This window comes from Aulonocara sp. 'chitande type north' Nkhata Bay, linkage group LG11 (assembly GCF_057382095.1).
Source record: "Aulonocara sp. 'chitande type north' Nkhata Bay isolate Kocher_YH1m ecotype deep benthic linkage group LG11, A_spYH_male_GT1.1, whole genome shotgun sequence".
Taxonomy (NCBI): domain Eukaryota; kingdom Metazoa; phylum Chordata; class Actinopteri; order Cichliformes; family Cichlidae; genus Aulonocara; species Aulonocara sp. 'chitande type north' Nkhata Bay.
In genome coordinates this window covers 30,010,356-30,021,913 of record NC_141354.1, presented here as the reverse complement: position 1 = coordinate 30,021,913, position 11,558 = coordinate 30,010,356, and the positions used below count along the sequence as shown (strand labels likewise).

Here is an 11,558-nt window from a genome sequence, read left to right as displayed (position 1 = left end):
TCCTAAAAAAAAAAAAACCCAACTTTTTTTCTTTAGTTCCAGTAAGCTAATCTTATTGGAACCTGTTCCCCATAAAAATAAACTTTTAGGCTTGTTTTCATAGTGAGGCAGATTTGTCTGCTGTAACTACAAACTCATTTATATTATTTATTTTTAAATCAGTCTTGAAATAAACTTTATTTTTCTTCGTATTGCGTTATTTAACAATGCATGTATTTTTAAGAGTGCTTATTTGATTCACACTCTCATAGTGCCTCAATTATAAACTCATAGAAGATAAAAAAAAATCTACTTGATTTTGCAGGGCAATAGTAGCTCTACGTTGTGGTGGTTTACACATTCACCTAACAAACTAAAGTTCCTTGGTTGAAGGAGACGCAGATCCCGAAGTTTGAGTCAGGCAGGGCATCCGGCGTAATTTCTTTTTTTTTTTAAACTTAAACAAACATGCAGCCGAAAGTAGATTTAATAGGGTGAAAAAAGAAAAGAAAAGACGTGTTTAAAATATAGACTCAAAACTAAAAAAGAATTCCTCAGGCAGATTGAGGTTTTTGCAGTGCGGAGACTTTGTCAGTTGTTATGAATGAACGCAAAGGAGATCCCTGCTTGTCTCAAATATTTTTTGGCATTTTATCAGAGGAGGAACATCCTCAGTCTCCTCTTATCTCTCGGCAGGCTTTGAAGTGCAAGTAGTATTGTGTCTGAGAGATCTTTCCATTTGTTTGCCTCTGAAGTCTCCGGGCCCCCTGCGATGCGCTCTCTAGAATTTACAAGGTGTGTAATTTAGCCTGGATTGGTTTTCTAATCTTTTGAATTACTTGAGATCAAACATGTACTTCTTCTTAAGGGCGCTTGTTTGATTCGCATGCCCTCTTTTGTTTCTGATAACAACTGATCACAGCTCTTTGCGAGCATCCCTGTAGGGCCTAACGCAGTAAAACGTGATCGGTAAAGTCCTGCTTTTACGCATTTTTCACTAGGATTACTCAGCTTCAGATTTAAAAAAAAGTATCCAACAATGCAACACATTTCATATCTGCATGTAAAGTCTTATTTTGTTGGCTAACTGACAAAAAGAGCAGACAGATAAATACAGGAGAGGCAATAATTACAATAAAATTTTGGAAAAAATTAATAAATATCAGTACAAACTATCTGAACAGTCTAGTCTATAAACTAATACCTTTATCCCATTTATTAACAAGACTGTTTATGTATTAATGTCCCATTATTGTGTTTAATACTGGAAACTTTGGGGTTGCTCTTTTTAAGCTAGTGCACTGAGCCTGTAGACACGTAACATTAGATACATAACATTGACACACAGTCGATAACAATGACGGTTACCTTTACTTTTCTCCCTTCCTGTATCGTCTGTACTTGTTACCGAGCTCCGGGATGCAGCCAATCACGAAGCCGCACTGAAAGCCGAGTCGATGGGAGGAGAAAAGGCTCCTGAGAACTCGCAGCAGATTCATCTGTTGCAAAGCTGCAGGAGTGTGGCAGTTGGTGCGTCCTCTGAGCTGAGACAGAAGAAACTTTGTTTTAAGGTAACATTGAGGAATGCACTGACACAGACGCATCGGGCTGCAGCGCTACGCGGAGAAGACCGAAGGATTATACACATTTTAAAACTGCTTCCTCACGCGTAAAAACCCTCATCTGGTTACTGGACTATGATCGAATTCTCCTTTCTGTGGAACCAGCGCGTTTTAGGACAAGTTGGTGTATTTAACTAGACTCGGGGAACTTGAGGTTTTGGCATTTTTCATGCCATTGTTGGAGGCTGCAGAGTGAAAACACTGTTCTGTGGACGATTTTGAGACGCCCCTGTGTGTGTCGAAGCCAAAGAGGATTTTGGAGCTGAAGACATGAAACCGTTTGTCGTATGCGCATTTCTGCTGTTAAAAGTAAGCTACAGTTTATTGCACGCTTTACCACCACATGAGCTAAAGTCAGATTTTCACTTTGACGTGTTTTATAAGGCGTTTCTTACTTATTCCACACTCGTGGCTTTACATCAGGGGTCTGTTTAAACTTGAGTAAACTTAATCCAGCTCAGTTTGCACCATTGCTCCCAAAGGAAATCTGTTTCACAACACAGAACCGTACTTCGTCAGGGCTGTCACACGACACATGTTGGTGAATATAAGCGTCAGAGGTGATAATAGAGTAAAATTAGTGCGTCTTTGAAAGGCTCTCTTGACAAAACTGGAATCGAACCGTGGTAAACATATTTCTCAGATGCACATGCTAAGACGAAGCCTACTGAAGACCTCCTTGGCACTATTTCTTCCTCTTCTTGTGTGTGTGTTTTTTTATTTATTTATTTATTGCAATCTCATTGTTTTCCCACGAAACTTCGCATTTTGAGCCCATCACACCGGCTACAATGAACCAAACACATAAAACAGGAACAAAACCCAGGAGCACACCATTTATCAAGATTAAGCAGCCACATTAAAATAAATGGTGTATGATTTAAAGACAGATTATAGTTTCGGTGGTGTTTGATAGCATGCCATTAAGCCAGGATCAGGGTGCAAAGAAAACCTCTACCTCACAGTTTCAGACAATAATTTGACACTCATCTACCTGAAAAAGCCCATGGGGCTTGTAGTCCTGTCTAGACATGCTTTTTAAGAGTCAGAGCACTTTTGTTAGATCAAAGTGGTTAGATAAGGCTTTAGTTCTAAAAAAGATAGGTATCTCTTTATAATTATAATATCAGTAGGATTAATTTGTGGAATTTAAGATGCTTTTCATTTGGGAAAAACACAAAAGGAATCTTTTGTTTCCAAAAATAATTGTTTCATTAGTCACTATATGATTCAGTGTGGAAGTTGGGTGTTTTTCTACTACCTTAACTCTTTCTACAACACATTTTCCATTTAGTTTACTGTACGCGTTGATACATTTGTTGCTAGTGGCAGTTCCTGGTGAAAATGTGGCCTAGTCTATTACTACTGCTGGGGTCTGGATATCTGGAGCAAGGCAATTATCATAATTTTCTCCCAGTTTGTGGTGTTTGTGTGTGTGTGCATGCAAGGGGGTAGTTTAGTGTGTTCCCACCCTAATTTGAATTTCCACAGAGTAGGCAGACTTCAGGATCATTTAGTACTTTTAATTACCTCATTTACTTTGGTGAGAGTTGAAAACCGTTAGATGAATAGTTGGTGTATCTGCGCGCGCTGTCTCGTTTGATTTAGGATCACGGTTGTGGTGGAACCCTGTGTCCTTTAATTTGTCCCTCATGCTGCCTGCATACTGCACCAATAGCAGGAATGGGCACAGATGTGCTGCTCAGACAGGTTTCCCCTCTCAGCCTGGGCTGACTCTGCTGAAAGACCTCTCACTGTTGTTGCCACAGCCGGATTGTGAAATATCATGGGTCAGCATCTTCACAGGCGAAGAGCAATCTTTTCATGTTTATTTTCACACAGATTAGATTAACAGTGGAAACTCACATCCGCAGGCTTTAAAAGGGAGCTCACTTCAGAAAATGTTTCAGGCAGAGAGGCGGCTGAAATGAATTGTGTATGTGTGTTTGTGTGTGAGATCCCCGATGACTGAGTGACTCCAGCAGCCGTGGAGTTGAGAGCCCCATTGAAAGCTGTGCTCCTCGGTGGTCCGTCTGTTCTCACTGGGGAATCCCTTTAGATTGCAGCTTCTTACCTTGATGGAAAAAGCAACTGCAGCTTGGTTCCCCTCAGACTTTATAACCCCCCAGTACAACAGATAAGACCCAGAGGACTCTGAGGGAAATTAAACTTTGCTTGAAAAGTGAACATAATGACAAGGTATGACGTTGTAGCCACACAAGCTGTAGCAAGATGATTAACAAGAGCCAATAATTAAATGGAATCAAGTTATATACATGTTTAGAAAGCAAAGCGTGTCGATTTATGTGGCACGAAACTAAAAATAACAGTTTTTGCCTTCTGAGTTTACAAGCAACAAATAATTTAGATGTTTTTTTCTGTTATTATGTCTCCTTTCTAGACTTAAACAGGAAACTCATCATTGTCCTGTAAAAGTATAATTTACTCCTCTTAGTACTTAAAGTTCAATTTACCCTTAATGAGTACTATTTAATTTACAATGAGTAGGTATTTATTCCTGTAAGGAGTAGATGTCAGTTCCCGCTGGTTTCCAGTGTGGCATGAATTAAATCTTTCATTGTATACTGGAGACCAATGGGTTAAGCGCCAAGCATTTGCCGGCGCCTGCTCTCCGTACAGTTGGCCCCCCAGCCAAGTTTAACGAGTTACACCAACCAGACCCACACCAGACGTTATAAAATGCTACAAATTCAAGCTCGAGGTCAACACCCCCCCCCCCCCCCCCCCACACACACACACACCAAAAAAATGCCAAAAAACAAAACAGAGCCACTGTCACTAAATATTTACCAAAGGATAGATTAAGAGGCCAAAAGGTTATTAAGCACTTCATCAGTCACATGGAGAGGGCAAACCAGGGTTACCAGGATACCTCTGTGCTACAAGTTATTGTGGTTATGACGCCAACTCAGATATCCTGATTCCTCCCTGCTGGATCCTACCACCCCAGTCTCCTAAATGCCTCTGTTCTGGGTTGTGTGGCTGGTGTTCAGATATCATCAGGCTCCTCTGTAAGCTGTGCGGTCAAACCGGCTGTTGTTTTTGGTACGAGTCGAGCACAGTTTCAAAGCCGATTCGCCTGTATCATCAGCACGGAACATTTTGGGTTTCGCGACTGGAGTCACACCACTGTCTCTGTGTGTGTGTGTGTGTGTGTGTCCGTGCGTGAGTGTGTGTGTGTGTGTGTGTGTGTGTCCGTGCGTGAGTGTGTGGTTTTTATCTGGGGGGCTTTTGTTGGAGGCTACAGGTTCACACATGTCTCCTGAGTGTCTTGGCAGACTTCAGAAACAAAGAGAGACATCATTGAGGTTGTTTAGCTGTTACTTTTTTCCTTTGCAGGAGGTTAGTTGTTAGACATCTGTTTGCTCTTGTCAGGCCCCAGGCGGAGTAGGTCAATCTCCCTTAAATATGTGTGCATGTTTAAGATGCCGTTGCATAGAGCCTGGAGAAGGGCGTGTTAGTGAAATACTGACCTTCACAGACACACCTGCGGGGCTTTGTGACTTCAAAGCGCTCCTCTTACCCAAACGGACACTCTCATGCTGAGCAGCCTTGGTTAACTGACACTCTTGCCTGGGGCCATCTCCTTTATTCCCAGTCACCGCCACAACCAGTATAGTTAATTCACACAGAGAGCGCTCATTCACACAGAATTTAGAATGAGTGGAGAGGCAGAAACTCAGATTTTTTCTTTTTTCTTTTACTTCTTTCACGCTCCTTTTCTGGTTGTTTTACTTCCCCCTTTATGTTTCATTCTTTTCAATGACCTAAAGCCATGTGATTAAATCCAGCAACTCCTGTCAGGCACCCTCGCTCCCTGCACAAGCTGTTAGGAATGTCTGATCTATTCGTCATGTCATAACTCAAGCTGGGACCTCCATTACCCACTTGCAGATAAGGATTAAGAGCACTTATGGGTGAAAACCAAGGCAGATCGAAAGATTAAAAACAAGGCGGGTTTGGGGTGTGTGTGTGTGTGTGTGTGTGTGTGGGGGGGGGGGGGGCATTTACAGTTTATCTTCTTTGCTGCTTCTTTAATCGTGCAGTCCTAAAACTTTATATCCAAAAATGGCCCAAACGTATGATTTGTTGCCTTAAAAAAAACCCAGTAGGGGTATCTTATTTTTCTTACTGTGTCCCTTTTGCTGTAGGTTACTCTTGGAAATGCCTGTGCCAGCGGTAAGTTCACTGAATCAGGGGAGTGTTGCAGTCTGTGCCCTCCTGGGTTTGAAGTGAAGGTAGAATGTGGGAAAAAGGACACCACATGTGCACCGTGCCCAGAGGGTAAGCACTTATAATCTAATGTTACTACTCTGATTCAGCGTGTTTCAAGTGCCTCATCATTTTCTTCACCCAGTTTGACGCAGAATTTGTAATCTTTCCCATAGGCAGATTTTCCTCATCTGAAGACCTTGGCTCTTGCCTTCCATGTGCTAGGTGTCCACACAGTATTCCCACTTTCTCTCCATGCTCTGCCACTCAAAACACACAGTGTGAATGTGACAAAGGCTACTTCTTTTTGAGCTCGCACAGCTTGTGCGCACCTTGCTCCAAATGCAATCGTGGTGAGGGGCTTGTACGGCAGTGTGGCTCTATGGGAGACACTGTGTGCGCCACCTGCGGCCCTGGAACCTTCTCGGAGGCGGTTCGTCCCACAGGTCCCTGTCAGCCTTGCGCTCGGTGCTCTGAAAATGAGGTGGAGATCCGGTCCTGCCTGCCCCAATCTGACACACTCTGCATGGGTGAGCTTTATCAAAGATTTAGACTCGGTAAATAAAATGCATAAACAGGGACAGGGAAAGAAAAACTCCCTTTTAACAAGAATAAACCAAGAACCATGAATATTCATGGGGGAGGCTTTTATCAGCTGTAAAAGTTATTAAAATAAATTATATTAAAAATAAATTACCCAGTGGGTTGATTGGGGTCTTGATTTTATAACTGGCTGATAATTGGAAAATACAGAATAATGAGAGCTTTATCCTTTAAAGATCTGATGCAGGCAATAGTGCATAAAAAAGATGAAAGAGAGAGCTGAAGGGAAGGGGGAGACAAGCAGCGGAAGAGTCTCTGAAAAAATGAGGACATGTGGTCAACATCTGCATCTACGCTTCACTTTGTAACACTGTGAATTGGGAAACATGAGTTGTGAAAAAGAGCCCACTTAAGTGCTGTAGTCCAATTGATATGAGCTTGACAGGTCTTTAGGTTAACTGTCTCAAAAACCTGAAGGTCAAGCGAGGCTGCTGACCCTGACAGCAAGTCTGCTCGCTCCCAAATGGCTACACCCGCTCTCCAGGAGTTAGGTCATCTGTGCACACCGTGGGTCCATAAGTCATGACTTTTTGACCCCTCGTGGGTCAGCACAGTACGATATACTGTTTGATCCCAAAATAGGCAGACGGCAGGAGGGAGAATCAGGCTGGAAACGGGGGCAATGAAAGGTCTGAAAACCTCAGGGGAGTGGGATAGCTGAGGCTATCATTACATCTGGTCCTAATTTATGGTGTGCAAATGTGTTCTGACGTGCAAAATGTGCACATGCAATGCTCCTCACTGTGGCGCATGTCCATCTCCTAATCTTCACAGAGAAGAAGCTGCACATTCTCTCTCGCCCCGGTCAAACCGATGCTCCTCGGTGGCCCGGCGTAACGGAGGACGGGAAGACCAGTCCTGCTCCTGGAACGACTGATTTAACCACACAGGAAGAGAGCGGCAACAGCAACATTCTTGTATATGTGTCTGTTCTGGCTGCTGTGGTGCTGGGTTTGCTTATTTATGTGGCTTATAAATGGTAGGTTTTCACTGAAGAAGGGTCCTTATTTTGAAATGTGCATAAGAATCTGTACATATTCCCCCAGTGATTAAAAATAGGACCTAATGGGTAATTAACTATCATTGTTTTTACTGTGGTCTTCACAGCTGGAGGTCATGCAAACAGAAGAAGGCGCTCTCTAAGGCCCATGCAGCAGAGTTGGGAACATCTCCAGAAGGAGAGAAGCTTCAGAGCGACAGTGGTGTATTTCTGGATTCTTACAGCCTACAGGACAACCAGCCCAGCAAAGGTATGATAGCCACAGACGCTATGAAACTAAATTAAACTGATTTCAAATGATTCAAGCTTTCTAAAAATGCTGCTAAAACATCTAGCAGCTCCCCGAGAACAGTAGATACAAAAAAACAACCAACCTTTCCACCCATCGCGGGTTTTTGGGATGTCAATATAAATAATTTCAGAGCTTTTTCCATCTTTAATATGACGAATAACCTCTGCAATTCAAATGAGAAGCAAACTGCTTAATGTGTAGTGTGTTTGTATAAGTGTGCACACCCTCATATAACTGAGGATTAACCAAAATCAACCGATTTTGTTAAACTAATCTGGTCACGGCAAAAAGGGCCACTGAGAGTTTACAAATTGTCAAATTGCTGAAAGGTATCAGTCAGGAGAAGGGTACAACAGAATTCCCAAGGTATTAAATATACCATTGAGCACAATGGAGACAGTCATCAAAAAATGATGAAGAGATAACAAGAAAACTGGTCGGGGAGGCTGCCAAGAGGCCTTAAAGGAGCTGCAGGAAGTTCTGGCAAGATCTGGTTGTGTACTGCATGTGACAACAATCTTCATATTCTTCATATGTCTGTGCTATGTGGTAGGGTGGCAACACAGAAGCCTTTTTTTACAGAGAAAAATACCCAAGCCTTGCTAGTTTTCCAGAACAAAATACATCCGGTCTTCCTAAAAGCATGTGGGAAAATGACAAGACTTGGAATTACAGCAAAAAAGTCCAAAGTTATGCACATCACCAAAAGAGCACAATAGCTACGCTGAAGCATGGCAGCAGCAGCATCATGCTTCAGCTGGAATGTCATCTTTCATCACAACAATGACCCGTAGCATACATCCAGATCAACAAAAGAATTACTTCAGCAGGGGAAGATTAAAATTTTGGACGTGCCCGACATCTATAAACACACCAGGAAATCTGTGGGCGGACGTGAAGACAGCTGTGCACAGGAGACAACGCGAGGGAGGGTGAAGACGTGTCACGCTGATAGAGTTCTACCTAAAAAGACTAGATGGTGTTTTAAAATAAGAAGTCACTGAAGCAAAGTATTAGGTTAAGGGTGTGCATATTTATGCAACCAGGTTGACAGTTTTAAAGTTTTTAAGTAACGATAACAATGCTTGACTTTAATGATGAGAAGAAGGCCAAAGGGTAATGTTTATTGTTGTTTCTCCCACGCTTTTGGAATTTTAGTTCATTCCTCGTGACCAAACACTTTCAGCTCACGCTGCTTTCTTTAAAAGCCTGAAAAGTATTTTCAGTGCCTCTAAATGAGAAGTGAGGACATTTCAGGAACCAGTCCTAACTTGGAAATACGCCGAGGAATGATTTCTTGCTGGAAAGTCGAGCGATTACAGTTTATCCACTCAGCGCATTGTGTTATTCTTTTAAATGACGTGGTGCCTCAGACAATCCAAGACATCAGTCATATGTTATTATCTCAGCTGTTGTTTTTAAACATCTGATTCTTCTCGGCGAAACCTTTCTTCCATGCCCAGGGACGTTTGCTGCTTTACCGATGAGTTTTTAAAGTTATGCATGATGCCGCCTGCCGTGTCTCTTGGAAGTTGACGTGCCGTGAAAATCCCTTTTAAATCACGTGTGTTTGGTCTAACCTCCTCTGTTTTTGAGACAACTCCATGAGCTTTGCCGCGTTTATTGGTTAGCTTGGAAACTTCCACAGGAGGAATTTCATTTTCAAGTTCATCCATTATTACTATTTTATTATAATAAAATGCAACTGTATTTTGCAGGGGTTAATTTAAGAAAAGCGATTTGATTGAATATATATGAAAGCAAGTTCAAAAAGTTATATTATAACCATAGCTCCGTTTTATATAAGCTTGTCTGCAGACTGATGTCTTGCAGACAAGCCATGTATTGCATTGTGGCTTTCAGAAACTAACACTAAAACTAAACAAAGTCTCTTTGTTTGGATGAAATCTCTGTATCACCTTTAAGTTTTCAGTGTTTTCCACAACAACTGTAAACTTCCTAATTTTGCAATAATTAACTTGGTATTTCTAAAAGGACACAATTATTCTAGCGCCCATGTTTGTGGTATTATTTATAGCTTTTGATAATATACTGTAAGTACTGCTACTGCTTTTCGGACAGATGTGGTAACTTTGGTTGGATTTTGTTTTCACAGGTAACATGAGAGACAAGCAGGACAGCCGTCTTTACACGAACCTACCTCCACAAAGACAGGAAGAGGTGGAGCGCCTCCTGCAAGAAGGAAGCGGCCGAGGCTGGAGGCACCTTGGTGCGGCGCTGGGTTATGAGCCTGAACAGCTGGATCTGTTCGAGCGGGGAGAGGCCCCGGCCCACACACTCCTCTCTAACTGGGCCCAGAAAGAAGGCTCCACTCTGGGACTGCTGTGCTCTGCAGTGGCCCGCATCGAGAGGCCCGACATAGTAACAGCTCTTAACTGTCCCGTGCAGGGGGTGTCTGTGGTCTGACAACTTCTCGACCCTACGTGTGAAATTCAGAGACTCAGGTGAAAAACTCTGACATGATGAGAGGTACTCTGATATCACCACCTCTGCCACTGATGGGTTTTTTAATCTCTTTTTTTTTTTTTTTACCTTCTGAACCTTTACTCCAGTTTATGTCACCACTTGATTGTACATTGCTCTAACTGCATGACTGATTCTCCTGTTAATGTGTCCTATCAACACATAAGCAGGACGCTAACGGTATAAACTGTTGTATATCTCATCACTGCAACTGATGCTACCAGTGAGAGAACAACCTGATCATCTGGGATGACGTGGAAAGATCTCCTCTCACACAACAATAAGAGCATTTACAGTGTTGTTTATACGCGCACACTACTATGTCTTGTAAATATTTAGTTAGTGGCAGGAAGCGAAATAACATGTTTACATGTTGCATGAGTTTTATTATTCAGAGACATCATAAATTAGATCCATCCCTATGTAAAAAAACTCCAAATATATATTATTCACATATATGTATCCCGCCCCACGTTGTTGTACAAATGCACACAGGTTACGTCATCATGTTTTTAGTATGGCTAGCCTTTTTGTTATGACTCACAACTGAAGCAACCACTATGGTACAGCTGATTTTGGCATGTTTTTTGCCTGTCCAGTATAATGTGGCTTTTCCTAAAGGGGATCATTTGTGCGGGTTTAATGGGCATGTGGTCTGATTTCTTCAGGAGAACACCAAGGTCATATCTCTGTAATTGTCCCCATTATTGCTTGTAGTTTATATTTTTTATAAGAACACTTTTATCTTGTATGTAGATAGGAACTGCTCACTAGGTTGTTTGTTAAAAGTTATTGCCTATTCTGTTGGGTTTTTTTAATCTTTTTTTTTTTTTTTCTGCTGCAGCCACAAAGTAGCTGTGGTCATTTACACTGAGGAAATATCAAGCACCGTCAGATTCTGCTAAACAACTTTCTTAGCGCTTTCTGTCATCATTCAAGTCATCATTTAATTGTAAACGCTTTAAATGTTAAGGGGTTGGTAAAGTCCTGGATTAAAGTGGAAATTTGTGAAGATGCAGATGGAATTTTCCATTTTAAAATGTAGAAAAAGTTCTCAACATTAATCCTTGTGTTCAGCTTGACACCTTGTTTTTGTATTTATTTTAACACCACTTCAAGTCAGAAAGTAAATAAAACCTATGAGATATCTGTGGTGGCCTAGTTGTCATTTAACAAATACCCTTACAGCCACTTTGTTAGGTATAACTGTTTAGTAAGTAAGTTTAGTGAAAAAGTATCTAATCAGCCAATTTCAGAAAATGCTGATTTGCTGGGATTTTAATCACAGAGTTCACAGAGACTGGTCTAAAAGGAGAAAATATCTAGTGAGCGACAGTTTTCTGGG

The 11,558-nt window shown here is 41.7% G+C and overlaps 1 protein-coding gene across 2 annotated transcripts; it reads left to right on the top strand.

Annotated features, from left to right (window-relative positions):
- The first annotated feature begins 1,421 nt into the window (after positions 1-1,421).
- On the top strand, positions 1,422-11,378 carry nradd (neurotrophin receptor associated death domain). Of its 2 annotated transcripts, none has more exons than XM_086311952.1 (6): positions 1,422-1,550; positions 5,774-5,906; positions 6,011-6,364; positions 7,212-7,416; positions 7,545-7,687; positions 9,846-11,378. In XM_086311952.1, exons 1-6 carry the CDS (start codon positions 1,437-1,439, stop codon positions 10,154-10,156), a joined length of 1,260 nt encoding a protein of 419 aa, XP_086168078.1. In that variant the 5' UTR covers positions 1,422-1,436; the 3' UTR covers positions 10,157-11,378. The 2 variants fall into 2 exon arrangements, with proteins under 2 accessions (XP_086168078.1, XP_086168079.1); XM_086311953.1 differs by having other exon boundaries at positions 1,463-1,910; positions 9,846-11,377.
- The last annotated feature ends 180 nt before the right edge of the window (positions 11,379-11,558 follow it).

Coding starts and splice junctions, on each gene's coding strand:
- nradd (XM_086311952.1), top strand. CDS start 1,437: ATGGGAGGAGAAAAGGCTCCTGAGAACTCGCAGCAGATTCATCTGTTG. Junction 5,907..6,010: donor ATGTGCACCGTGCCCAGAGG/GTAAGCACTTAT, acceptor TCTTTCCCATAG/GCAGATTTTCCTCATCTGAA. Junction 6,365..7,211: donor ATCTGACACACTCTGCATGG/GTGAGCTTTATC, acceptor TAATCTTCACAG/AGAAGAAGCTGCACATTCTC.